Source organism: Perissodus microlepis, chromosome 19, assembly GCF_051167445.1.
Source record: "Perissodus microlepis isolate ML-2025 ecotype Zambia chromosome 19, ASM5116744v1, whole genome shotgun sequence".
Taxonomy (NCBI): Eukaryota; Metazoa; Chordata; class Actinopteri; order Cichliformes; family Cichlidae; genus Perissodus; species Perissodus microlepis.
This window is the reverse complement of record NC_140479.1, coordinates 24,520,168-24,545,222: the sequence shown is the minus strand read 5'-3', so window position 1 is coordinate 24,545,222 and position 25,055 is coordinate 24,520,168. Positions and strand designations below refer to the sequence as shown.

Genomic DNA, 25,055 nt, shown 5'->3' with positions numbered 1-25,055 from the left:
CCCCGTGTTACATTGTGACATACCGCAGAGCCTGTGATTATTTCTTTGTTTTTTTTTAAGGTAACACAACTTTAGTGGATGTGCAAAAGTCCAATTTGTCTTCCTGTGGCTGACCTGCATTTGACTCTCCTTCCGCTCCTGGAACAAATAGAGACTTTGCTGATATAATTGAAACACCACATGTGCCAATGAGGAGTAAATAAAGATCCAGAAGTGAAATCATGTTTAAAATAGGAACACCTGACCGAGTATCAGAGAGGTACTCACAGCTGTTTAGCGCCCACTTGGTGGCTTAAGTCACCTCAGTGTACTGACTGAACACAGTCATCAGTCTAATGACAATTTAGATGCTGTTTACTTGAATAGTGTGATATAAGGATTTTAACTGCTTCTCTTTGCAATTATGCCAAATGCATTGGTGTCACTGGATTATTTTGCAAAGTCTCACAGGAGTACATGTTTTCTGGAGATTTCACTGTATTTTGTAGGAAGCCAAATCATTAAGAACAAGATGTAGCATGTGAGTGGCATGGACAAAATGAACAGGTTGGGCAACCAGAGTTTTGAATCATCATCACTTTTACAGCCTTCTTACTGACAACGCATTTCCCATGGCCTGCAATGCAACAATGAACTGAGATGGTTAAGCCAAGGAGCTGTACCAGCATGTTTTTATTTTAAGTTTTTGCAAACATGTACACAAAATTGTTTACATACGGCTTAAAAATTTGGGTGTCTTTTACTCTTGGTAGCTATGCAGTAACGCTGTTAAGTCCAGTCCACTGAGATAAAATGGCCCATGAATTAAATGATTTTTGACACCCCTGGTCTAATAAGTGAGATAGTAGTGGCCATGAACGAAGTGCCGCATCCTGATTACCTGCCCAATATTTATTGTCTCCCTTTGTTAGAATACATGTGTAGATGGCACAGTTTACAGTCTCAGAGGTCAATATTTAATTTGAGTTTTTATTGAGCCAGAGGGTTAAATTGTGGCCCGAGGAGCAGGAAAGTTTAACTAAATATTAGCTTGCACAACAGGCATATAATCTCATAGTATAATGAATTGCATAGCCACTGGTCTTCATAACAAAGAGCAGACTGCAAAGTGGAAAAGCCAGTGTTAGGCGATGAGGTTATGCACACTACACCCTGTTTGCTCTGTTGCATCATCTTTTCTTTACACCCTTTGCTCTTGCTCTCCGTCGCTCACTGTCCTCTGCTAACTCAGCTGTGATTGATATTGTATTGAATTTTTAAACGACATAATAGCTTAATGAATGTGAAATGGGGACAAGGGGTGACGGGTATCTTAAAAAACAAGCATTGAAGCACTGAATAGAGAGAGATGAGAATGTAAGAATGAATATTTAAAAAAAAAAGAGTGTGTTGGGTTTAGGATCAGGTAACAAAGGATCAGGTGTGTGTGAGCCATAAATTTCCATGTAACGGTCGTTAATATTGTAAAGAAATCGTTCCTGTAGCAAGTGATATTGTTGTGTCCCGCTCAGCTATATGCTGCCAGCCAGGCAAGTAAATTTTACCAGCCTGCTATTGATTTCCATTGTTAGACAGGTGGTCTCCTTACCAACATGATGGTGGTCTGAACCCATTCTATACTTATTCTATGAGCGTACATTGAACTCATCATCATTTCCAAGAAACTGGTTTGCGATGACTTGAGCTTTGTGGCATCATGGCATGTTACCAGCCATCAAAAGATGGGTGCTGTGGTCACAGGGTCAGCAACAATACTCAGGTAGGCTGTGGCACTTAAGCAAATCAAGACCAGGAAATGTATTTTCCAGTCTTCTATTATGCAGTTTTGGTGAGCCCATGTGAATTGTCACCTCAAGTTCCTGTTCCTGTCCTGTAGATTAGATATTTGCCTTAAGAACCAGTCCATCAGGTGTTCCTAATAAAGTGGCTGATGAGCATAAATGAAGAGGGAATTGTGTTATTAAGGAAGGACAGGGCTGCGGACAAAAACAAATAAAAAGGGGATTTACGCGCCTGCAACTTTCTGGATAAAGCTGTGAAGCGATGTCCAAAAGTTTGCAGTTTAGGGCAACCTCATAGGACGTGAGGTTATACACGCTGGTCAGGCCCTGTGTAGCACCTACGCTAACTTTTATAACTTCTGTTGATAGTTTTAAATTGTATTAAACTGCTGTGGCAGGAGCGTAATCCATTTCAATCCATATCCTGTTGACAGAATAAAGAGCTAAAATAGCATAGTGTATTAGAAAAATGCTTGTGACGCTTAACAAGCTTAAAATAATACGTGTGTGTGTGTGTGTGTGTTGTGAAGCTGTTATGCATGTCACCTGTTGGCATTGAAGTGTCTCTCTACATTTGTAGGTTTGACCAAGCGAGAAGGGCAGCTGACTCCCAGTCAGAAATACTTTGCTATCAGGTATGTGACTCAGGTATGTTTTTGATGCTTCAAATGATGAGTTCACTGAATCAAGTGGAATTAAAAAGCTGCTGTGATTTTTAAATTGGCATTCAGTTTGAGAGCAATGATCCTCTTTTCTTTAATAAAGGCGTTATTGTTTTCTGCATAGGCAATCGCCACACTGCCCTCCCCTTTCAGTCTCTGTGGCGCTGTCAAGCAGTTGTTAGGCACTCTGTATCTAGGAAACAACACATTGACTACTCTCTGGTGACTTGTACTGTGGGAATGCCTATCCCCTCCATCTATCCTGCTGTATAACTGATCCCCCCCCCCTTTGTCATTCCTATTGGAGACCATAATGCAGCAAAAACAAAAGTAAAAGTAGTTGTTTAGAAACAGGTAGTTTATATGTGTCAAAAAGGTTAGGAAAGACTAGCCAATAAAAAATGCACAGCAAAGAATAACACATATTTTACATGTGGATCTTACACAAACCAGCCTAGATGGTTATAAAACAGAGCAAACATAGTGATCACTAGAAGACCTACTCATTGTAGCTTTAAGGCCCTAGACATCACAATCCTTCGCTGGGCTACTCTGAGTCAGCCGCTTACTCTGAAATGGCTGCTGGGAAGGACATCCCGCATGTTCAAGCAGTCAGACTGTGCTTCACCTAGCAGATAAAATTTAAATAGGAAAAACTAGGAGAAAAAAAGTCTCCAGGGTCAGTCGAGATTCTCCATCTTTGCTTGGACCGTTCAGTCGAATAAATCCTACTTCTTCTCAGTCAATATGGACAATACTGCTCTAAGGCATTATAACATGGGTTTAGTCACTCATATATGTTTGGTCTGGTTTCTGTAATGAATGGATGAATATTTTCTAATGTTCAATCCCTGTCTCCTCAAGTCGTATGCCCAGTTTGTTGGAATACTTGAGCTACAACTGTAACTTCATGGGGATCCTGGCAGGGCCAACCTGCTCCTACAACGACTACAAGGCCTTCATTGAAGGAACGTGCTACCAGCCGCGGCACCAGGAGAACGCCAACGGCAAGGAGAATGGAAAGTACAAGCAAACCGAACCCTCGCCCAAGGTACAAAGCACATTAATGGACACGGTTAAGTCCCATTTAGATTGGTTAGGCAGATGAGCCTAACGGTCAATACAAAATTGCAGTTTTTACTTGACAGAAGGTACTATCTTGAATCTTGAATGCACATAACTGTGATGTAAAATTGCACATTTGGATAAAAGGCCCAGAGTGGAGCAGTCCTAAGAATAATATATTGCTATACATATACAGGGTTTTGATTTGCGTGACAAACTGGGACATTACTGGGAATTTGTGACGCAAATATTGAAACCTCAAGGTTTTTTATATATTCTTGATGCATAATGCATTAATAATTTAACGACAGTCCAAGATTAGCGTTTGTGTTTATAAGTGTTTCATAAAAGAAAGGAACAAAGTGAAAACAGATGTTGCTAAATATAAAACATGAAAGGATTCTCAAGGACTCGATTTACCTTCAAATCAGCTTAACCGGGTTGCTGTAGAATAACATCACCTCTCGTCATGTTGCCAGCGTTCGTTTTTGAATATAATAGAGTGCACCGAGTTTAATTGGATTGCTTCATTTTATTGTCTCACACCTTTGTCCAGAATGATGTCATCTCCAAGCTGTGTACCTGTGCTATCTCGCTGGCCGTCTATCTGTCCCTCTACAAGCTACTCCCAGTGGAGCGCTCGATAGACGACGACTTTGTAAACTCCACACCCTTCCATCTCCAGGTTGTCTACCTTTACTTGGCAATGCTGGCGCTGAGGCCAAAGTACTACTTTGTCTGGACGCTCGGTGAGTTTGACTTGACTTTCTTATCAGTGAATAACACATTTCCTCCCATAAATGTGTTATTCAGAGATTTGAATCTGTCATTTGAATGTTTACAAATAAAATCTGTATATTCTGATTTTATGCAGATTTTAAACATTTGCATAAACACTGTATATACAGAGGTTCCCTTATGCTGGAAAGGAAACAATCTTTAAATAACATGTGTAACGTGCACAAAATGTTAGGAAGAGCTGGGACAGGAGAGGGAGGAAATACCTTTTGCCTACTGGCATTGAAATTTTCATATTTGGTCTAATGTGAGTTAGGCAGGTATTAAAAGTGAGGAAATTTGGTGATAAGCTGGACAGTCTGATGAAAAGTGTGTCTATAACTGTTACTAAGATCATATTGCTCAACCCCACTGCCTCTTTAAGTTTTAGAATTGAACTTGTCTATGTGAAATGCAACCTCAAGATATTTTTTGAGGTAACAGTGCCATCTAGTGGTGAAGATCTAGTGGTGTCGTGCTTAATTTTAGACAAACGCATCCAAGGCTCCTTTTGTTTCCGTCACTACTTTACAAACTGCAGGGAGGGAAGCTCTTATCATAGTCGCTCTACTCTGAAGCCCATGTACCTCTGTCCCGCAGCTGATGCTATCAACAATGCTGCCGGATTCGGCTTCAACGGATACAACAAAGATGGCTCCCCACGGTGGGATCTGATATCAAATCTCAGAATTCTGGACATTGAGGTCTGGATCTTTGTTCTCATTTTATTATTTTATATCCAGATAAAGCCCCTTTTTATGTAAAGCCTGAAATAATATTTTTTTATGTATTTGTTTTCAGTTTGCCACCAGTTTCAAGTTGTTCCTAGACAATTGGAACATTCAAACAGCTCTTTGGCTTAAGAGGTAAGAGCATTTTGGTTATAATGCTGTAGCTTTCTTAGTCTGCGAGAGAACAAGTTGTGCATGTATATTGTCCTTGACACATAAGCAAAAATGTTTGCTTGATACCTGCATCATTTATGTGGAGAAATTTTACAGAACCTATAATCTGAAGCATTTATATTTGATGCAGTGAACTTAAATTAGACAGTTTTGCCCATTTATGAGATTTTGATTCATTGGTCTCCACTTCTTTGGACTGAGCGCTAGATGTACGCGTTATGTTTTCTTCTCAGGGTGTGCTACGAGCGCTGTCCCATTAACCCCACTGCTGCCACCTTCCTGCTGTCAGCCATGTGGCACGGGGTGTACCCTGGCTACTATCTGACCTTCCTTACTGGCATCGGCATGACCATGGCTGCACGTGCAGTGAGTACACGCAGTGCACACTGTTCAATTGATGAAAAGCTTCTGAATTTGTATATTACTTACTTTCAAAAAACTTGCATTAAAATTCTGCTACAAAAATTGATTTGTTTTCCACCGCCATACTAGACTTTAAGACCTCTATAGATTTACCACAGCTACTTAACAGACCAACGAACACACAACAAAATCACTTAATGGATTGCAAGTGGATAATAATGAAGTAGTGTGCCACTTAAACCTTATTTTGAGCATGAGGCCATTACCACTAATCTCGGCAAAGCCAGACATCTTCATTCCAGTTATGTCAAAAGAGGAGACAGGAGGAGATTTAGGCAGAGACAGTGGAGTGATAGTACACTAGGAATGCATTAAATCTCTGGATAAAAGAGATAAAATGCAGAAATGGTCAATTTTGTGTGCGGGGCAGTGAGTTGTGAGTTTCTGCAGCGACTGTATCCTTCTTTATCTGAAGGAAGACAAGCAGAGCATTGACCTAGTTATGCCAACTTCTGGCCTTTGCCACACAAAGCTGTTTCAGAGATAGATTCCTCCCAAGATCTACGAGGGACAGAAAGAGACGGCGCAAAAGAAAGATGGGCAGATAATGAGTGGAAGCCGACAGAATTCCCTGCTGTCATGTGGAGATTTTTGGAACTAGGTCAGTTAGCTCAACTTTAGTCTATTGTACGGAAGAGTGGGCAGAGTATAATTCAAACTTTACAGCTTCATTTACCTAAAATGTTTAAATTGACAAGTTGAACTTGTTAGAGCAGTAAGAAAAATACATTCTCTTTCAGGTAAGACACAACATCAGGCCGTACTTCCTGGTGTCTGACTCATACAAGGGCATCTATGATGTGATCACGTGGGCATGGACTCAGGTGGCCATTAGTTATACAGTGGCACCATTTGTGCTACTTGCAGTAGGACCCTCACTCAAGTTCTACAGGTACGTCTATGAGCTTCTTATACACTGTGGAGTAGGAGACACAATGTCAGCCTTTCTTATTTTAAAAAATACATTCATTTTGTGAGCAATTCTGTTGTGTGAGATTACCGTGGTATTGTAGCAAACTTAAACTTTATTATTGTTGTAGTATTAAAAGTGTAAATGAAATCGTTGCCCGTAGTGTTGAAATTTACATGTTTTTATTAGCCTGTCAGGCGGTAATGGTTAACGAGACAGCTTTATGATTGAAGGATGAGGAGGAAATAAAACAAGTGACCTTAACATTGACCAGTCGCTGCAAAGAAATTACGATCCAAACATCAACAACAGCTGCGAGACAGGCAGTAAAGAACAGACACTGTAGTAATGATGGGCGAATCATGAACGAATCGTTCAATACTCGAGAATCACTTTACTGACTCGTGACTCATGATTCACAAGCCCAACTGACACACTGACTCATCCCTGTTGCTATTAGCAAACTAATTTCATTAGTAGAAATATATCTAGCTTATAATTAAAATTGTGTGGAAAAAAAACAACAGCCAGTTTCTTAACAAAAACATTTCTGCTCTGAACTGGAAGAAAAAACCCTGAGTAGAAGCTCACATCAAGACAATAGCTTCTCAGTTCACAGTAGCATCGCTCTGCTAGCATGCTAACAGCACATTTGAGTTACTCACCCCCTCCCTTCCTGTGCTGAATCATAGCATGAACGAATCACTCACTCACTCACTCACTCACCCCCTCCCTTCCTGTGCTGAATCGTAGCATGAACGAATCACTCAGGACTCACTCACCCCCTCCCTTCCTGTGCTGAATCATAGCGTAAGCGAATCACTCACTCACCCCCTCCCTCCTTGCTCACAGCTTCTTCTTCTTCTTCTTGGTTGGCAACCAATGTTAAGAAACATTACCGAGCTGCAAATGTCATAAACCCATAATTTATTCACAATAGAGTACAGAAAACATATCAAATGTTTAAACTGAGAAAATGTACCATTTTTCAGAAAAATATTAGTTTGTTTTCAATTTGATGGCAGCAACATTTCTCAAAAAAATTGGTAGAGCCATGTCTTGTAGCAGTCTATGAACATCCTGGAACTGAGGAGAGCCGGGCTGGACTTTTGGGAGAAGATTGTTGTCTCATTTTTCAGTCCTGGGTCTTCATTTTTGTATTTTATGTATGTGATGCACCAGATGTTTTCTGTTGATGAAAGGTCTGACTGCAGGCAAGCTAAACTGGCTTTTTTGTTTGTTTGTTTACTACAAAGTCATGTTGTCGAACATGTGCAGTATGCGGTTTACCGTTGTCTTGTTAACAACATTCTCTCTCATCGATGTTTTCGCAGGACTTGGTACTTTGGGTTACATCTTCTATGTCTGCTGGTGGTCCTGGCCCTACCTGTCAAGTCGAAACGCCGGCAGGCCAAAGAGCAGCAGGACGACCTCCAGAAGGACAACCAGACAGATCACAACAGCACAGACAACAACTGCAACCAGAAAGAAAAGACCACATGAGGGTCGGGATGGTGACGCGCCGCCCCTTCAGCAGCAGAAACACTGAGACGAACTATAAACTACTGAGACCTGGAGTGTGTTGAGTCTGTTTACCTGACAAAGAACCAAATATCTCCTATCAGACAGAAAACACAAGTCTACATCCTGGCAAAAACTTCCAGTAGCAAGGCTGACAGCAATCACACTTCTGACATGGATACAAGACCAAGGTGAAGAAATGGCCAAGGTGTAAACTAATGAGCGGTAGTGGTTACTTTACAATACATTAGTGAAAACGAATACCTCCAAGCTGCCTTAAACCCTCTATGTACTTTGAAGGTGAAATAACAGTTTGAATGGCACGCTGCAGGAACCTAAATGCAGTTACACCAGTGTGGTTTCATGTAAGGTAAACAGATTTAAAGCGCAGTATGTGGAGGGTTTTTGTCATTGTCTGGGTACAAGCCTCTGTTAGGTGGCAACAGAAAACCATGTACATGTAAAAGAAACATAACCTTTATCATCAGCTGCCAATTTCAAACAGGCCTTAGGATCCTCAACATATTGTTTGATTTCTATGTCTTTTTTTTTTTTTTTTTTTTTTTAAATCTCTATTCCAGAAGAATTCACATCGTGTGTGTTTTGTACTTAGATGTTTGTGACGACACTAATTGAAATCCATTCTGAATGCTCTTTTGTTTTTTGTGGGATGACTTGACTATGCCTGAAAGAGAGAATCTTAAAGTGGAATTCAGATCTCATTCCTCTCCAGTCTAAAAGATTTAATAACTGGATATCTTTTTATATTTTTCATATCTGCTGCTTTTTTTTTTTTTGTTGGGCAAAGAAGACTCATCTGATAAATGTGTGTTTCAAAGGGAGTTTGTTTACCCTCTGGTAACTTAGAATACTTTTTAAGGCTTGTTGACTTGGGGTTCAGAATTATTTTTATTTTTTTTTAATTTCTGCTGATATTTGTCTCATGACAGGTTTCCTCTGTGTTCAGTTGTTAAAACAAGTATCCAAAATGATTTTAATTAACAGAATTCCTACAGAATTTACATCCTTCTTGAGTTATTTGTGCAGTAATTGTCTTAAGTCCTACAAACGCAACAGAAATCTAATCAGATCACCGCACTGACTTAGAAATAAAGTGTCAAATGGTCCATGCACAGTGCATAAAAGCACATAAAGAAACCAGTTACAGTTATATATGTATGTGACTTTATAGTATTGTACAAATTTCAAACACATAAGCCAGCTGTTGTGGTAAATGGTCTTATTTCATATTGTGTGCACTTAATGTTAGCCTAGGGGATGTTTCAGCATTTGCTGTATGGTGTTCCTGTTTCCTCATGTTGTTTTGGTCCGTGGCTCGCCTTATTAGCCTTCTAGAGTCCCTCAGTTGGACCATATAACAGCGACTGCTATGATATTTTTCTGAAATCATTAGATCGGATTAATGAACGATGTAGTTAATGAAAACATGGTGCAGAGGACCTTTTACAAGGCACCTCGCTGCTCTTTGAATAATAGTGACACATAAATGTACCTGTAAGAGCAAGATATAATCTTGGGATTTCAAAGCCCACAACATCACTTTGAAATTATGCTTCCTTTTTTTTTTCTTTTTCCAAAAATCATTCTCAATAATTTAAGTTAAACTGATGCATTTGTTTCCTGTAAAGTAGTAACAAAGCAGCAGAGATGAGTTGGGGATTTTTCTTTCTTTCTTTCTTTCTTTTTTTTTTTTTAAGACTAAGATAACACTCGCATTTTCCTGCCATAACTTTGTGTGTGTGTACCAGTATTCATGTGACCCGTTGATGTTGATGTGAACTCGACTTAACTATATTTGTAGCCTGGGCCCTGTGTAGGCAAGAGCGGCCCACCCAAGGGGAAAGGGATGTCATTGTTCAAAAACATAGCGATTATTGCACTGCATGGCCACCCAAACCAGCAGATCAATGCAAACTGCTCCATATGTCCAAAGTGCCAAATCATAAATGGCGCATTTTGTTTTTGTTTTTTTTCTTGTGTATAAATGGGCCTGTGTGTGTGCGTGTGCGTGCCTGTGGAACATATTGGTTATTTTTGTGTCAGAAGGAAATTTATTGAAAGATTTGTATAACAGTACATTACAATTCTGATTTATGTGGGGGAATAAAGAGAACTTATTTTTAAACACTAACACTGCCATTATGTCATAAATGATTTGTTTTTCTCTTGTTAAAAAAAATGAAATAATTTGTTTTGAAATGAATGCAAACACTAGTACAAAAGGGCTTTAGCTGCATATATCACATGTGCATATAAGAACATTAAGATTCTTGCATGTTAAAGAGAAACACGAGTAGAACCATTTAAAATATATTTATCAATTGGGTTTTTATCTTTTATTGATTTTTGTCTCTTTTTTTAAACAATACTTGACTTGTGTGGATATATCCTTCATCCACCCAAAGTCAAAAAAATGGGGCAAACAAAAGGAATTGGCCTTTTTTTTGCTTTGTAGTGTAACAAAATTGCCATCATCATTAGATTATCCATCTACTGCTCCATGCACATCATAATGGGAATTGAGTACAAATTGGGGGGAGCATCCAGATGCTTTACTCAGGTTCAGCATTTATTTTATACTTTAATAGGCGACCAAAGAAAAAGCTAAATATTTTGCTTTATTATCACCAGAATTACCTAAAAGCAACGCACAGCATGTAAGCTTTGTGCTTAAAGCTTATTTTAACTACTTGTTGAATTCAGAAAAAGATTTAGTGTTTTTAAACTCAGAACCTATAAAGTTACTGTTAAAACTGTAAAATTAATGTCGTACAGTAAAAATAAATCCCACCTCACCGCTTTTTCCCCCTGGTAGTTTTCTTGCCACATGTTACCCTGCTGTACTCTTGGGTGCGAGGAGGTGGAGTCTTACTGTAGCAGGTCGAGGCTCCTCTGTCAAATAGAAGCAAAGATATTGTGGCTTAAAAACGAAGACTTTGTGACTGGATTATCTGGACCGGAATTAAAATACAGAGCAACCCAGCGTAGGTAAGACTACTTGAAAAATTGTTGGTGTACTTTTCTCCAGCTTTTTAGAGGAGATAAAAATAAATAAATAAAAATGTAGGGACCTGTTGGAAAGCTAACGCTAGCCTGTTAGCCCGTTTCCAGGTTTGGCTAGCTTGTGTTTTCAAGTTTCTTCCTAGTGATAGTGAACGGGAAGTCGCTGCTGTGTTTGCAATATCGTGTTTGCAAAAGACCTTTGTCAAGACATCGGAATAACCGAGCCACACTATTTCTAAACTTTTCTTCGCCTCGTCATATTTAAAGCCATGTGATTATATGCGCGTCATACAGATGTTCTTTTTTTAAGAGTCATGGGGGTCAGAGCAGTGAACGCACCATAGACTTGGTGACTTTATATTATACACCGTATCAACATCGTTTAAATGCCACGATGTTGATACGGTGTTTTGCCTGTCAGTTTGTTGTGTCCATGAACTTTGTGCACGTTGCAAAGCCCTCAGCCAAGCAGTTGAAGACTCTGTGTGTATCAAAAACATGAGACAGTTTTTGCTTATCCATATAACATAAGCAGACCCTGGTATGCATAAGGGAACTGAATCCTCAGCAGTTTCATACCCACATGACTGGTCATAAAAAAGCTGACAGGTTAAATTTAGAGACCCTATCCAGTGTTGCTTAGTTCCCTTCTAACATTTGAATGCGTTCAGATAACCAAACAGCTGACGTGGAGTTTTATTTAATGGTTTGTGATGTTAGCTAGTGCTCTGTGTTTTTACATAAACACTATAAATGTCATGTTTATGTCAGTTTTCCAGCTGGAAACAAAGAGAATTGGGCTGCAAGTAACAAGTGTTTTCATTACTGATTAGAACTGATTATTTTCTTGGTCGATTTGACTTTTGGACATTAAAATGCCAGAAAACCGAACTTCTAAAGCCAGTTTCTTGTTTTGTCAGGGCAACAACACAATTTATTTGATAAATTGTCACATTTAAGAATGGGTTAGAAAATAACTTGCAGTGATCGACTGATTTATTTGGTAATCCTTTGTTTTTCTTTATTTTTGTATCCAGAATCCTGTGTATAGATCATTTTTATAGCACTAATTCACTTTCACAAGAACTGTGTTCATTTTCATTAATAACAGTAAATTGTTTGGTTTTCTACTATATTGTTGGGTGATTCAAAGGGTTAGTTTAATATTTAATTTTAATTGATCAGCACCTGAGTCATTGTAAACACTGTGATTATAGTGATACTAAAGTGACAGTTCCCATGCTACTTTATTGCATTATCCGTAAAATTAAGTCATACAGATGAGTCCAAACATCCTAATTGGCCTTTTATCTTTATCAGTCGGTGCCAAGCCATTGCATGTAATGAATGAATATCTGGTCGTGTGCCTCTATTGTGTTGGGTGAGGATGGGCGTAGGCCAGCCCCCTCATCTAATATTCAGCTGTTTGTAAAAAGGGGGGGATGCTGAGCCTGAGCCTGGCAGTGCTTGTTGAAACTGTGTGCAGCTGAGCAGAGAACCACTGCCAGTTTTACCCTTCACGAAGGTAAGAGTTTTTTTTGTAGTAATGTTTTCTGGGGATTGTAGGTCTTATTTTCCCTTCTTTCTCCAGCAGCTTATTTTTGATGTGTTTTTTCTTTCTTTCTTTTTACTGGTTTATTGTCTCTGAGCTTTAGTGTGCATGTGTTTTGTGAAAAAGATGCGACTGAGCTCCACTCTGATCACTGCTGAACAGGGAGAGAGCGCTTAATGTTTACTGATTGGTTCTTGGGTGTATTTGTCCACCCATTATGCTGAGAGGCAAGAAGCTGGGGAGGGTGTGTCAACAGGCTCCAATTGCTTTGACTGTAAACAAAGGATTTTTTTCTCACCTCTTCCTGGCACTGTCTAATATGGGCAAATGGTTACCAGGCGATCCCTGACTGAAAATATAAAGAATTCAGAAAAAAAAGGTTAAATATTTGCATTGATTGGTTACTCTGCATATGAGTAAACTGCCAGGCCTTTGTACTGACAGCCCAAGAGGCATGTGACATTTGAGTGTTTATTGACCTGAGCTTGAGCTGCTTGTCTGAAGGATTATGGTGAAATATTGAGCCATATATAAAGCCCATTGCCAGGGCAACTTACAAGCAATGAATGGAGCTGATTAATTCTTTGTTACTGTGGCAGGAAGTAGGTCTGACCATTAGGAAAGCGCCCAACTTGATGAATGATTAATGAGTGCTTTTATCGATTGGCTGAATCCCTAATTCCTGTAAAAACCCCTTTCAGAAGAAAACATATTTTTGGGGCTTTCTCTTGTCCAGATGTATTATACAATACATTTCTGGGAGTTTTGTGCAATTTTATCTTAAACTGGGAATATCTTTTCTAAATATAGAGTAAGTCAATACCCAGTGGTTAAAGTGTCAAAGAAAAAAACAAACCTTGGCTGTCCAGTTAAGGTAAAAAGGCTTAAAATGACTCAGTAAATTTAGAAACATGCTTGTCTCTGGGTTTAGGATAATTCTTGAGAATGGTTCACTCCAATTATAGATAATCTCGCTCCAGTGGGTCATGTACATTGATTTGTCATATAGTCACTGCGTCTTACTGCTTTTTTCCTATCGGTGCAAAGTACTTCTTGTACTTTTAGGGAGAACTCTGCTTTTTTCTTGTGTACAAAAGTTCCGCAATGTCCAATTTCAGGAAGTAGAGGAGGGTAGAAAAGGCTGGCTCTGATATAATTGGAGCAAACAGTCGAGTGCACCGATTGTCCTAGCCCTTATTACATCAGAGAGTCAAAGTTTAAAGGCTATTGTTTGTCTTCATTGGTATTTGATGGCTTGGTTAACTATCTTGAGCAAAGCTTTGTGATTGCTCAGCCTTCATTATACTGAGTGGACAAATTTCAGTCAGTGTTTTCAGCCTCAGCAGACAGTCTGAACGAAACTGAAGAGAACTAACAGCCCTTGCTCATCCCTGTGTAATAAGCTTGTTTAATAGATTGTAAGTATGGTTATAATGATACTTTAACATGATATTAAAAGATTTGTAATGACCTCTGAAATGCACGCTCAAAAAAAATTGTCCTGATAATTTGTGATTGATAATATTTTTGCATAAGAGTGGATATTACAACATGTCGAACACACATACACAGAAAAAAACTGTTTTTCACTTTTTATATGTGTGTTTCTTAAATGTTATACTCCATTTGTTTAATGTGTACACCATCTAGTCTCTGCTGTATTGTTATTGTTTGTATGGGAGAGCTTGTGCATGCAAGTTGGGGTTTGGACAGTGGTGATTTATTCCACTGCATCACTTCAAAGGCACACCACACCTCTTCCCGATTTTAACTTCTTGTTTGTCTCTTAGAAGTGCTGTATATTTAGCTGCACAGGCCACAAAGCTATTGTTGTGCTCTTTAGCTCATTGTGAATGCTGCTTTTGCTCTCATTCTGCAGGGGTGTATAGCTGGTTAGCGGTCAACCATGGATACCAGCACGTCCCTAAAGATGACCTCTCTGGCTGTCCAGAGTCTGTTCAGCTATGTGGACGAGGAGAACCTGGCTGCCATCAAAGCGCATTTGGACATGTTCACGGATGTGGACAGCAGGAGTGATGTAAGCCACATCACAGCAGCCTTAATGTTGGCTCTAGAAGTTCAGGGAAGAATAAGCAGTAATTAAAGGCTCTTTAAAATAACTTTAGTTGGTGTTATGTAGGAAAACTAAAATCCTTCTGTGTGGAGTTTGTGTCCTCTTCCTGTTCAAAAACATACTTGTTAGGTTAATTGGTGATTCTTGGCTTTAGGTGAGAATATGAATGGTTGTCTGTGCTTGCCTTATGAAGGACTGGTGACCTCTCCAGGCTGTTTCCTATCTCTCACCCAAAATCAGCTTGGATTGGCTCCAGCTAGTAGATTAATTAAAACTTAAAAAACTTAAAATTAATTAAAAATGAATGGATGGATAAAGATATAGTACTCATAAAACATTATTATGTTATTATCTTTTGCGTTCTTAATTATTTTAGATAACATTTTAGATATCTCTTGTCGCTGCAATTAAAAGGTCAGCTACTGTTTTACAACAGTAAAGAAATTGTTTATTATGTGCACTTAGTACTCATAGAACGTTATTGCAGTATACCCTGAAAGACACAGAGGGATAGAGCTTAGAAGGGAATATAAACATCCGAGGCCATTAAAAGGTAATGCAGTATCTCCACACTATCTGTACTGTACACTGTACGATTGTAGCAGCTGTAAGTAGCCTGATTCCTGTATTTGCAACATATACAATCTTAAAGGATAATGCCAGTGAGATGATATTTTGTCAAGAAATCCTACAAAAAGACCAGAACTCCAAAATTAAACCGATCCTACTACTAATAAGTATTTTCATGTAGCCAAAATCTGATTGTTGCACATTGCTGTTTGTTTTCCATGTTTGTCTATATTGGTGCTGTAGTTTATGCACAGTGCTTGTATAGACACCCTCTTGCTGTTGCTGTAATTATCACAAAGTGCTAAATTTCCTGCAAATGAGTCCTGAGTTACATATAGGAGCATTTACCAAAAAAAATAGAGCACATAGCAGGTTGTTAAAAGATTAAAGAAATAAAATTGTGCGGCGACAGACAGTCTGGTACCCGAGTAGAGCAGATTTTGTAATTTTAGGTTTTACATGAATTTGTTGACAAAGAAAAATTGAGACAATTCCAGACCTCTCCCTTAATGTGGAAAATATCAAGCAGCGTGTAGACTTGTATGGGACAGTAATCAGTTATGTTACTGTACATGATTAGCGTGAAGTCATAAAATCGTTGGACCTATCTGTCATTTTGTTCCAGTGACGTCTTATTTAATTTGTATTGGATAATCAACCACCTGTACTCCGCGTCTCCTTGTTTCAGAATGGACAGACTCCCCTCATGGTGGCAGCAGAGCAGGGCAGTCTGGAAATAGTGCAGGAGCTCATTAAGAGAGGAGCCAACATTAACTTGGACGATATTGTAAGTTTTCAAATGTACATGCACTTGTCATCTCTTAATAAAGAGCACAGCGCCAAACATGAGTAAACGCAATGTACGCAGAATGGAGGGACAGGTGAAAAACAGTGCGGTCATTTAAACCACATCATCCACTTGACAAAGAAGACATAACTAGTGGCCTTGATGTTCCATCTTGCTGAACTCACCACATTCGGGCTTAGCCCTCAGCTGTTATGATCCGTCATGAGCCATAATGACAGCTTATTACATACTTTTACCTTCGCTCATTTGAGTAAATGACAGGATCCACTCACTAGCCAACACCCTGCGACTTCAGATCCCAGCACACACTCACGCACGCATGCAGCCTCCTACTTCGACGCACGCATGCATTGCTCTCACACCACTTATTAACATCTCATGTAATGTAACCTATTATTACACATGGCGCACTCAAAGTCAAAGAAGAGAGAGGAAGTTTTCCATTTCGTAGTCCTGTCCGTGTCTCACACTCGCACTCTGTGACACCTTTGTCTCTCGATGCGACACCGCGTTCCCATGAGCACCTGGTACGACCAGCTGGTAGGTGCGGTTTTCTTTTTTTTTTTTTCTAACCATCCTCGAGCGTCCCATTTATTGCTCTGACGGATGCTCTGTCAACTGGATTTAGAGAATGGGAGTTCTCAAAGTAACAGGTAGTGTCTGTGTACAGGACTGCTGGACGGCGCTGATCTCGGCAGCTAAGGAGGGACACATCGAGGTGGTGAGGGACTTGCTGGAGAACAATGCTAACCTTGAGCACAGAGACATGGTGAGAATGTAGACGGTGTGAAATTGTTCCTCATTTAAAATATGTAATGTTTGTGTTTACTGTACTACAAATACAAAGGAGCAAAAATGAAATTAGGCTAGAAAACTGGGCTCCCAACATCTAGCTAGCCTAACACCTGTTACGTATTGGCCAATAGCCTTTTGTTTTTCTTTAGCTCCTCACTAACTCCCCTTACTTTCCATCAGTGTTACCAAATAAAGTCTTAAATACATCCTAAAATGTATTTGGGGTATATTGCTGAGCTGGAACAAGCTCCAAGCACAACCAAAATGACTTAATTTACGATAATATAAAAAAAAGGCTAGATAGCTAAACAACAGAAAAGAATAAGACCCCAAATCAGTCTTATGAATTTACTGAAATGGTATATATTCCTTTTATATTTATTAATGCTTTCTGTTTGATGTGACAGTTCCAGTGCTGGTTGAACAGAGTAATGCATTAGCTTGGAAATCGACCTAAAATTAAATTACTTTCTGTCTGATGGCTCCTTTCTAGTAGTAATCCCATTTACTGGGCTCTGGTTGTCTTTGCATGGGGCAGTGATATGATTTAGTTACTTCGTCAGAGGCAGAGACTCGACAGTAACCAAACTATAGAAGCTTTTTTCTGTATTAATAAGATTAAAAGCAATGCTTAGGAAATATGATCTACATGTTGTTCCTAACTGGGCTGAAATCCTGGGAGAAATGTTAAAAAACACAGTAAGGATAGTGAAAACTAACAGTCTTTATGTATCACAGTGTATCAAAGGATACATTTGCTTTCGTATTATGTACCAGACATGTACATTATAAATCCTTGGCCTCTGCAACTCCATGGCAATGAGTCAGGAGGTGGGCTGACTCATTAGCGTTCATGGTGTGTCTAAGCTGCGTAGGAGAGATCACAGTCAGTCATCACAGTGGGATTATAATAAACGACACTGTGTGATACTTCACTTACTGGGTCACGTCATCTTTAAATAGCACATTTTCCAACCACAAAATCTGTCTAGATCTGTACTAGCCTGTAAGGTCAGTACTGTTGTTTGTCTTCCTCTTTATTATAATAAAATAAACTGAATATTACATGTGTTGTGTGTGTTGCTGTTTTCTGATCATGTACACTTAAACTCCTCACTAGCTGAACTAGATTATCTGTGTTTTCTACTTAGGGAGGCTGGACTGCTCTCATGTGGGCAGCCTATAAAGGTCGTACAGATGTGGCCCAGCTGCTTTTGGAAAAAGGATCCAACCCTAACATCACTGGACAGGTATAAAAACTCAACACAGCATTGTTATTTGTATGTTATCTGTGTCTTCTGAAATCTTTGGGCATCTGTGATCTGATAATCTGAATAAAGACATTATTTGGTTTGTTTGTTATGATTTTAAACTCTGTGTAAATGCAGGGAAATAGAGAGAAATGTCTCATTTTAAATAAGTGGTAAAAGTCAGTAAATTTGAGAATTAAAGATAAAAAAAGGGGTAAGCACCGCAGAGCTTTGCCTCTCCCCATCATCTGCTTTTACAGCTTGAAGCATTTGTATGACCGCGGGCTTAACACTGATCATTAGTTACTGTCAGCATGACTACACGGCTGTCCTCTGCCCCAACAGTACAGCGTCTACCCCATTATCTGGGCGGCAGGTCGAGGCCACGCAGAGATTGTCCGTCTCCTGCTGGAGCACGGAGCCAAGGTCAATTGCTCAGACAAGGTAACTACATACTGACAGATGCTCATTATTTACTTGCTTTAAATCCCACATAAGATGTGCTTTGTGGTTAGGGCTCGGTCTAAAAGAACATTCTTATTCCCCAAGTGCCTTTCCTCTGTCCTGGGCCTCTTATTCATTGCCCTTCCTTCATTATTAATCAATCTCTAGGTTGTTGATTGAATCATCTCTTGCACTCTGTCATTTTTTATTTGTAGTATGGCACCACTCCTTTGATCTGGGCAGCCCGGAAGGGCCACTATGACTGTGTGATGCACCTCTTGGCCAATGGAGCTGATGTAGACCAGGAAGGAGCAGTAAGTGGACTGTCAGTAGCATTCAGCAGTGATGCTAATCGTTTCATATAAAAATGGACACACTGTGTCAAAGGGAGTGTTTTCCTTTCTGTGTAAATTATTTTGATTACGAGTCAAACTGTACATTAGGCAGCACCTCAGCTGTAGTTCACATAACTATAAACAAGACAGTGCTGCCATTTATTTCAAGGAGTACTCCACACAGATGTAATTACTCAAGAACTCCATTTGGCATTAGTTGTGATGATGCCACTAAAGGTTTCAGCAAAGTCACTTTTATTATTAATAAAAATAGTGTTCTTAATTATTTTGTGTCTGGAATGTTTGAGTAGCAACATTATTTATTTTATTTCCACACGAACAAAACGCAATCTTAACCCCCCCCCCAATGATTTCTGCAATGTAGTGCATCTGTGCTCCTTCAAGTCATGTTGCATCTATGCTAACACAAAGTTAATGATGCGCTTTTTTTACGTGCTGCATCAGTAATCGGATGGAACTGTCATAGCTAATGTTACAGAGCAGTTTAAAAGGCAGTGATTAAGAGACTGTGGAGTTTGCAAAACCCGAGTTATTAGGCTCTTTAAGCTAGATTGTTAATAGACAGAAGGGTGTATTGTCACTTAAAGCTCCTGAAATAAACAGGCATGCGGGAAAGGATGATCTTTACCGATAACTGCACATTTTTTGTTTGATAATAGGAATGAATAGCAAAAAGGGGTTCGAATGATGTCTAAATATGCCTCTTTTCTTGGTTTCACAGAACTCAATGACGGCTCTGATTGTAGCCGTGAAAGGCGGCTACACAGGGGTCGTCAAAGAGCTGCTGAAGAGGAACCCAAATGTTAACAAGACAGACAAAGACCACAACACAGCCCTTACCATCGCTGCCAAGGAGGGACACACAGAAATTGTGCAGGACCTGCTTGACGCCGGAACCTACGTCAATGTTCCAGACAGGGTGAGATGTTTGACAGTAGCAGCAGCAGTGGCTGATATGAAATACAATGGAAATAAAATACAACTCGCTTTTCTCTGTTTGGTTTTCTCTGGTTTCTCTCTTGCAGAGTGGGGAAACAATGCTGATAGGAGCAGTTAGAGGAGGTCATGTGGAGATAGTGCGAGCTCTGTTGAACAAATATGCTGATATTGACGCCAGGGGCCAGGTAGAAGCTCCTCTCCTTCTGCCCTCCCATGTGCTCGGTGTAAAATGTCACCCTACTGATCAGTACTGTTTACTTATCCCTATTGTTTCTCAGTAAAGTGAACTTTTCCCCATGGGTTAGAATTACAGATATTTCTTGTTGTTGTTGCATAGACCTACCTTAATGTGCATAAAAATACGCACAGTACAGCATAATATGCTGCATTCCCAGCTATGCATATTAAACCATATATATTTTATTTTATTTGGGATTTTGTTAATGCAATTTGTTGTTGTTAGTACAAAAAAAAAAGCCTTTATTTTTCATCAGGATGGAAAGACTGCCCTCTACTGGGCAGTGGAGAAAGGTAATGCTACCATGGTGAGAGACATTCTGCAATGCAACCCTGACACCGAGAGCGCCACCAAGGTATCTTTCTTGACCTTTGAACTTCTTTAATTTGATTTCTTGATTATGTTGCAATTTAAATCCTCCAGATTTTTCATACACTAAATCAAATTTTAAAACATGGTATTGGTATTTATATATAATTATATTTATTTATTTATTTTTAAATGTGTGGTGTTGATTCATTGTTTTTTTTATTTTATTTTGGCCATTATTCAGAGACAGCAACAGCAAATATGTTTCCACACAAATAAATAAATAAAAACAAAGAATTTACTTGAGTTCAGAGAGGACAAATTATTATCTGGAAGGCTGTAACCTTCATTTTTACAGAGCGTTTTCTAAATAGCAACACTTTTATAACTGGATTTCACTAAACAAATGGTGAGGATAATGATAAATAAAAATAAACCTTAGATTTATACAATACTGTGCAAAAGTCACCGTGATATCTTTATATTTTGCTTCCAGAGGAATTCTTTCATTTTTAAAGATGTTTTCCAGGCTTTCTAAAGGTTTTTCAGAGTCTGTCTTTGTACACTGGCTGCTTTCTCACTCATTTTCAGTCCAGTCATTGTACCACAGCATTTTCAGAGGCATTGTTTTTGTTTAAGCCACTTAACACTGACCTATGAGTCATTCAAGAAACCGGTCAAAAAAAGACACCTAAGTCAAGGATGAACCGGTGTTGTGTCTACACATAACACTTTGTCTACACAGTGTTATGTCTACACATGAGGCAGTTTAGCAAAGACCCAATTTTAAATTGTATCTTCAGGCATTTTCTTACAATAAGCCTACTGCAAAAAACAAAATACTTGTTCTGTTTTTTATTTTAGTTTTATCTGTATAAAATCTCAACAATAACACAGTTTACACAAACATAAAATTGTAGGTGATTCCAGAGAGCTGAAAAACTTAGCATATCTCAGGTGTGAAAAATAAAAATAAGTAAATAAATAAAACAAAGAAACTGAACAAGTGGAGCATAAGGTGAACAGTAAAGTAATCTCCTTAACAAATGGGAACAAATCCAGCAAGGAACAGAGAAATGCATTTGGCCTGCCCAGAGCCCGAATTTCAACATTGTTAAAGCAGTGTGGGATCATCTTAACAGAGAACAAAATAACAAGGCAGCCAACATCCAAAGAAGAGCTTTAAATGACCTTTAAGATGCCTGGAGAGCTACAGCTGAATACTACCTAAAGAAATTAAAAGTAAGCTTGCACAAGAGAGTTCAGGCTGTTTTGAAGAATAATGGTGGTCACACCAAATATTTTATGCTTGTTACAATTACGCAAACTCTTCTATACTTTATATACTCTGTATCCATATATGTTTGGACATGACTCGAGAAATCGCTACACCTATTTCAGACTTTCCAAGCAAATATTAAGAAATGAGGGGTTTCTCAAGACTGTATAATACTTTATTTCACAACTTTACCCCTCAATCTTTTTATATGTTGCCTGACCCTTGCTCTGAGTTCATGCTGCATCTCTCTGATAACAAATAACCTCAGGCATAGATTATTTTGTGCTTTGTACATTATTAGTCACATATTGAGTTTAGCCAAGCTGTGAAATTTAACAGTGTGTAATGTAATAAATAGTCTGCTGCATACGAAGGTGATGTGGTTCTGAAGTTCTGAAGGGAAATCATTGTAAAGTTAATTGAGTGATTGTGTTTGTTTGGGTTTTAGGAGGGAGAGACGCCGCTTATCAAAGCAACGAAAATGAGGAGCATAGAGATCGTGGAACTGCTACTGGATAAAGGAGCCAAGGTGTCTGCAGTGGACAAGGTACTGTTTAAAGCACGCTTGGTCTTGCTTCTGTTTTTAGATTGTGTTCTCAGCTTGGAGTGAACAGTCATTAACTGAGCTCTGTGTTTTCTCCTCTCAGAAAGGAGACACGCCTCTCCACATCGCCATTCGAGGGCGTAGCCGAAAGTTGGCCGAGCTGCTGCTGAGGAACCCGAAAGATGGCCGCCTGTTGTACCGTCCCAACAAAGCTGGAGAAACACCGTACAACATCGATTGCACCCACCAGAAAAGCATCCTGACGCAGATATTTGGAGCGAGTACGACACATTTCACATTGCAAACTAAAAAAGGAGAATTTAAGTTCAGAATTTGAGAAAAGAAGCTGTTTATTTTCTCTGAATATTTTTTTCCCCTAACTTTCTCTCAGAGCACCTGTCACCCACTGAGTCTGATGGTGACATGTTGGGTTATGACCTATATAGCAGCGCTTTAGCAGACATCCTTAGTGAGCCCACGATGCAGCCGCCTATCTGCGTTGGCCTGTATGCTCAGTGGGGCAGTGGCAAGTCTTTCCTTCTTAAGAAACTGGAGGGTATGTATTCTCCTGGATGAGAATAAAGTGGTACTGGGATGTGGAAAGTACTTTTTATTGTTTTTTAAATTTCTTTTTTGTTTTCGCCTCTCTGTTCTTCTCTTGTTCAACAGATGAGATGAAGACATTTGCAGGCCAGCAGATAGAGCCATTGTTCCAGTTCTCATGGCTGGTAGTCTTCCTCACCCTGCTGCTCTGCGGCTCAGTGGCTGTCATTCTGGGCTTTACTGTTAATCCCAAACTGGCGATCGCGGCCTCGCTCAGCCTCCTCGCCCTGCTCTACATCTTTTTCGGTGAGGAGACAGACCGGCTTGAATACTGGGTACTGAATGATTGTGGGAAAACTCTGCTTTGATTTGAATCGCTCTGCAGTGAGATGAGAATAAAAGTTCAGCCTCCATTTGGACATATTTTGGACTTAATGGTTTGCGTTGGGGCTCTTATAGGGCTGGAGCACAGCTCGAGCTTTGCTTCTGTGCCGTCCTGCTGTCCAAAGAGAATGTCGAGCAGAATTCTGTAACTGGAAAATATGTTGACCCCTGTTTCAGTGTGGCATGTTTTTATGCTGTGCAAAATCATTTAATCTAAACTGTAAATCAAAGCCTTTTAACAGCCTTTTTAATAATGAGTCAGTGACAGTCTTGTAATGAACCCCTTTTTAAAAAATTACCAGCTTAGCTACTATTAAATTTTAATTCCTTTTAGTGGACATTACGTGTAAACATTGCTACGCTAGGACTTCTAGCCAAATTTAATTTGCAGATCTTGTCCCTGGTTAGGCTTTTGGGGGTCTTCTATTATCCTAATACAGAGACAATTACTAGTAGAAACATAGTCAAGCAACCACTGCAGACAGTATAGAAATATTGACTAAAGCAAAAAAAAAAAAAAAAGGAACAATGAGCGAAAAATAACAATTAAGAACAAAATAAAGAGAAAAAATGGATGCTTTAAAGATCCAGCTCAGTGTTTACAGATCAGCCTTTGTTTGAATCATAATTTACTAAAGCATGAAGAAACGGCTGTTTTCATATTCACAAGGGGGCGCCACAGCATGTATTTGATTTAGTAGATTTTTATCCTGCATGCTGTTTGTGACCCTCCCAGAGTTTTAAGTCTCCTCCTGGTCTTGAAGCAGGGCTTTTTTGCATGTTTGGTGAATGCTTTAATGTGTCTTAAATTCGTAAAATCTTAACAAGAAGCACAACCAATCCTACTCCATCATCATCCTGGTTACGCCATACTTGACAGCATTTGAAAAATTTGTGCCTGTTATATTTTTTTACTTTTATTTTTGTCACTGAGGCTTGGTCCTGGTTAAAAATCTTACTGAATTTCAGAAGCCAAACCTTTTGAGGTTTAAGAAGATAAACTAATCACAGATATTGGTTAAATGGAGTAAGGTGGATAATGTTCTTTTTTTCTTTGTTGACTGTGATATGTCTTTGCATTTAGTATTGGTGTACTTCGGAAGCCGACGTGAGAGGGAAAGCTGGAACTGGGCGTGGGTCATCAGCACCCGGCTCGCTCGTCATGTTGGTTACCTGGAGCTGCTGCTCAAATTGATGTTTGTCAACCCTCGTGAACTCCCTGAGCAGACCACCCGCGCCCTTCCTGTCAGGTGACAATGATGCACAGACACAGAACTACATCCACTCGATTTATTGTAGTCAACAAATAAAATACACCTTCACAATTTTCTTGTTGTAAGTTGTAAAATGTAATGCATTCGTTAGCACAATCGACTAACTCTGTATATGTCTGCTGTACTGATGATATTAAACTAAATACTGATCTGCATTCTCTCCCTCTTTATGCAGGTTCTTGTTTACTGATTATAATCGCCTGTCCAGTGTTGGAGGAGAGACGTCAATGGCTGAAATGATTGCAACGCTGTCAGATGCCTGCGAGAGGGAGTTTGGCTTCTTAGCCACCCGGCTGTTTAGGGTTTTCAAGAGTGATGAGATCCAAGGTGATGTTACTGGCTTTTTTTATGAGTCATGTCAGGAAAAAATTTACTGAGACAATAAAGAATATTACATTTACAAATAATACACTATATAACTAAATGCTGTTTTTTTTTTTTTTTTTTTTTTATAAATTATGTATTTTCATTAATCAGAACCTATGTAAAATTATAATGATGGGAATTCTGTGGGAGTCTTATAAGCATTGTGGACTTTTCTTGGTGAACCACTGCACAAATTGTGATGGTGAGTCAGTGTGGGCAAAAAATATGACGGAAATACAAATGAAAGAAAGCGCTCGAGAGA

The 25,055-nt window shown here is 39.2% G+C and overlaps 2 protein-coding genes across 7 annotated transcripts in view; both read left to right on the top strand.

The window, feature by feature from the left end:
- Positions 1 to 10,196, top strand: part of mboat2a (membrane bound O-acyltransferase domain containing 2a) — a 49,909-nt gene extending 39,713 nt beyond the window's left edge. Inside the window, exons 6-13 of the mRNA XM_084914941.1 lie at positions 2,362 to 2,416; positions 3,308 to 3,494; positions 4,065 to 4,257; positions 4,886 to 4,989; positions 5,087 to 5,151; positions 5,424 to 5,556; positions 6,354 to 6,505; positions 7,858 to 10,196. Coding sequence (XP_084771067.1) covers positions 2,362 to 2,416; positions 3,308 to 3,494; positions 4,065 to 4,257; positions 4,886 to 4,989; positions 5,087 to 5,151; positions 5,424 to 5,556; positions 6,354 to 6,505; positions 7,858 to 8,026 — 1,058 coding nt within the window. The 3' untranslated portion in view covers positions 8,027 to 10,196. The remainder of the gene's footprint in view (positions 1 to 2,361; positions 2,417 to 3,307; positions 3,495 to 4,064; positions 4,258 to 4,885; positions 4,990 to 5,086; positions 5,152 to 5,423; positions 5,557 to 6,353; positions 6,506 to 7,857) is intronic.
- A 714-nt stretch (positions 10,197 to 10,910) lies between these two features.
- kidins220a (kinase D-interacting substrate 220a) overlaps positions 10,911 to 25,055 on the top strand; it is a 47,636-nt gene continuing 33,491 nt past the window's right edge. For 2 of the 6 annotated variants that reach the window (XM_084914938.1, XM_084914937.1), the window contains exons 1-16: positions 11,149 to 12,593; positions 14,500 to 14,658; positions 15,953 to 16,051; positions 16,743 to 16,841; positions 18,019 to 18,117; positions 18,463 to 18,561; positions 18,777 to 18,875; positions 19,639 to 19,836; positions 19,943 to 20,041; positions 20,351 to 20,449; positions 22,131 to 22,229; positions 22,330 to 22,507; positions 22,618 to 22,782; positions 22,896 to 23,075; positions 24,238 to 24,403; positions 24,603 to 24,754. In XM_084914938.1, coding sequence (XP_084771064.1) covers positions 14,527 to 14,658; positions 15,953 to 16,051; positions 16,743 to 16,841; positions 18,019 to 18,117; positions 18,463 to 18,561; positions 18,777 to 18,875; positions 19,639 to 19,836; positions 19,943 to 20,041; positions 20,351 to 20,449; positions 22,131 to 22,229; positions 22,330 to 22,507; positions 22,618 to 22,782; positions 22,896 to 23,075; positions 24,238 to 24,403; positions 24,603 to 24,754 — 1,963 coding nt within the window. In that variant the 5' untranslated portion in view covers positions 11,149 to 12,593; positions 14,500 to 14,526. The other 4 variants (XM_084914936.1, XM_084914935.1, XM_084914939.1 and 1 more) reach the window with 4 other exon arrangements.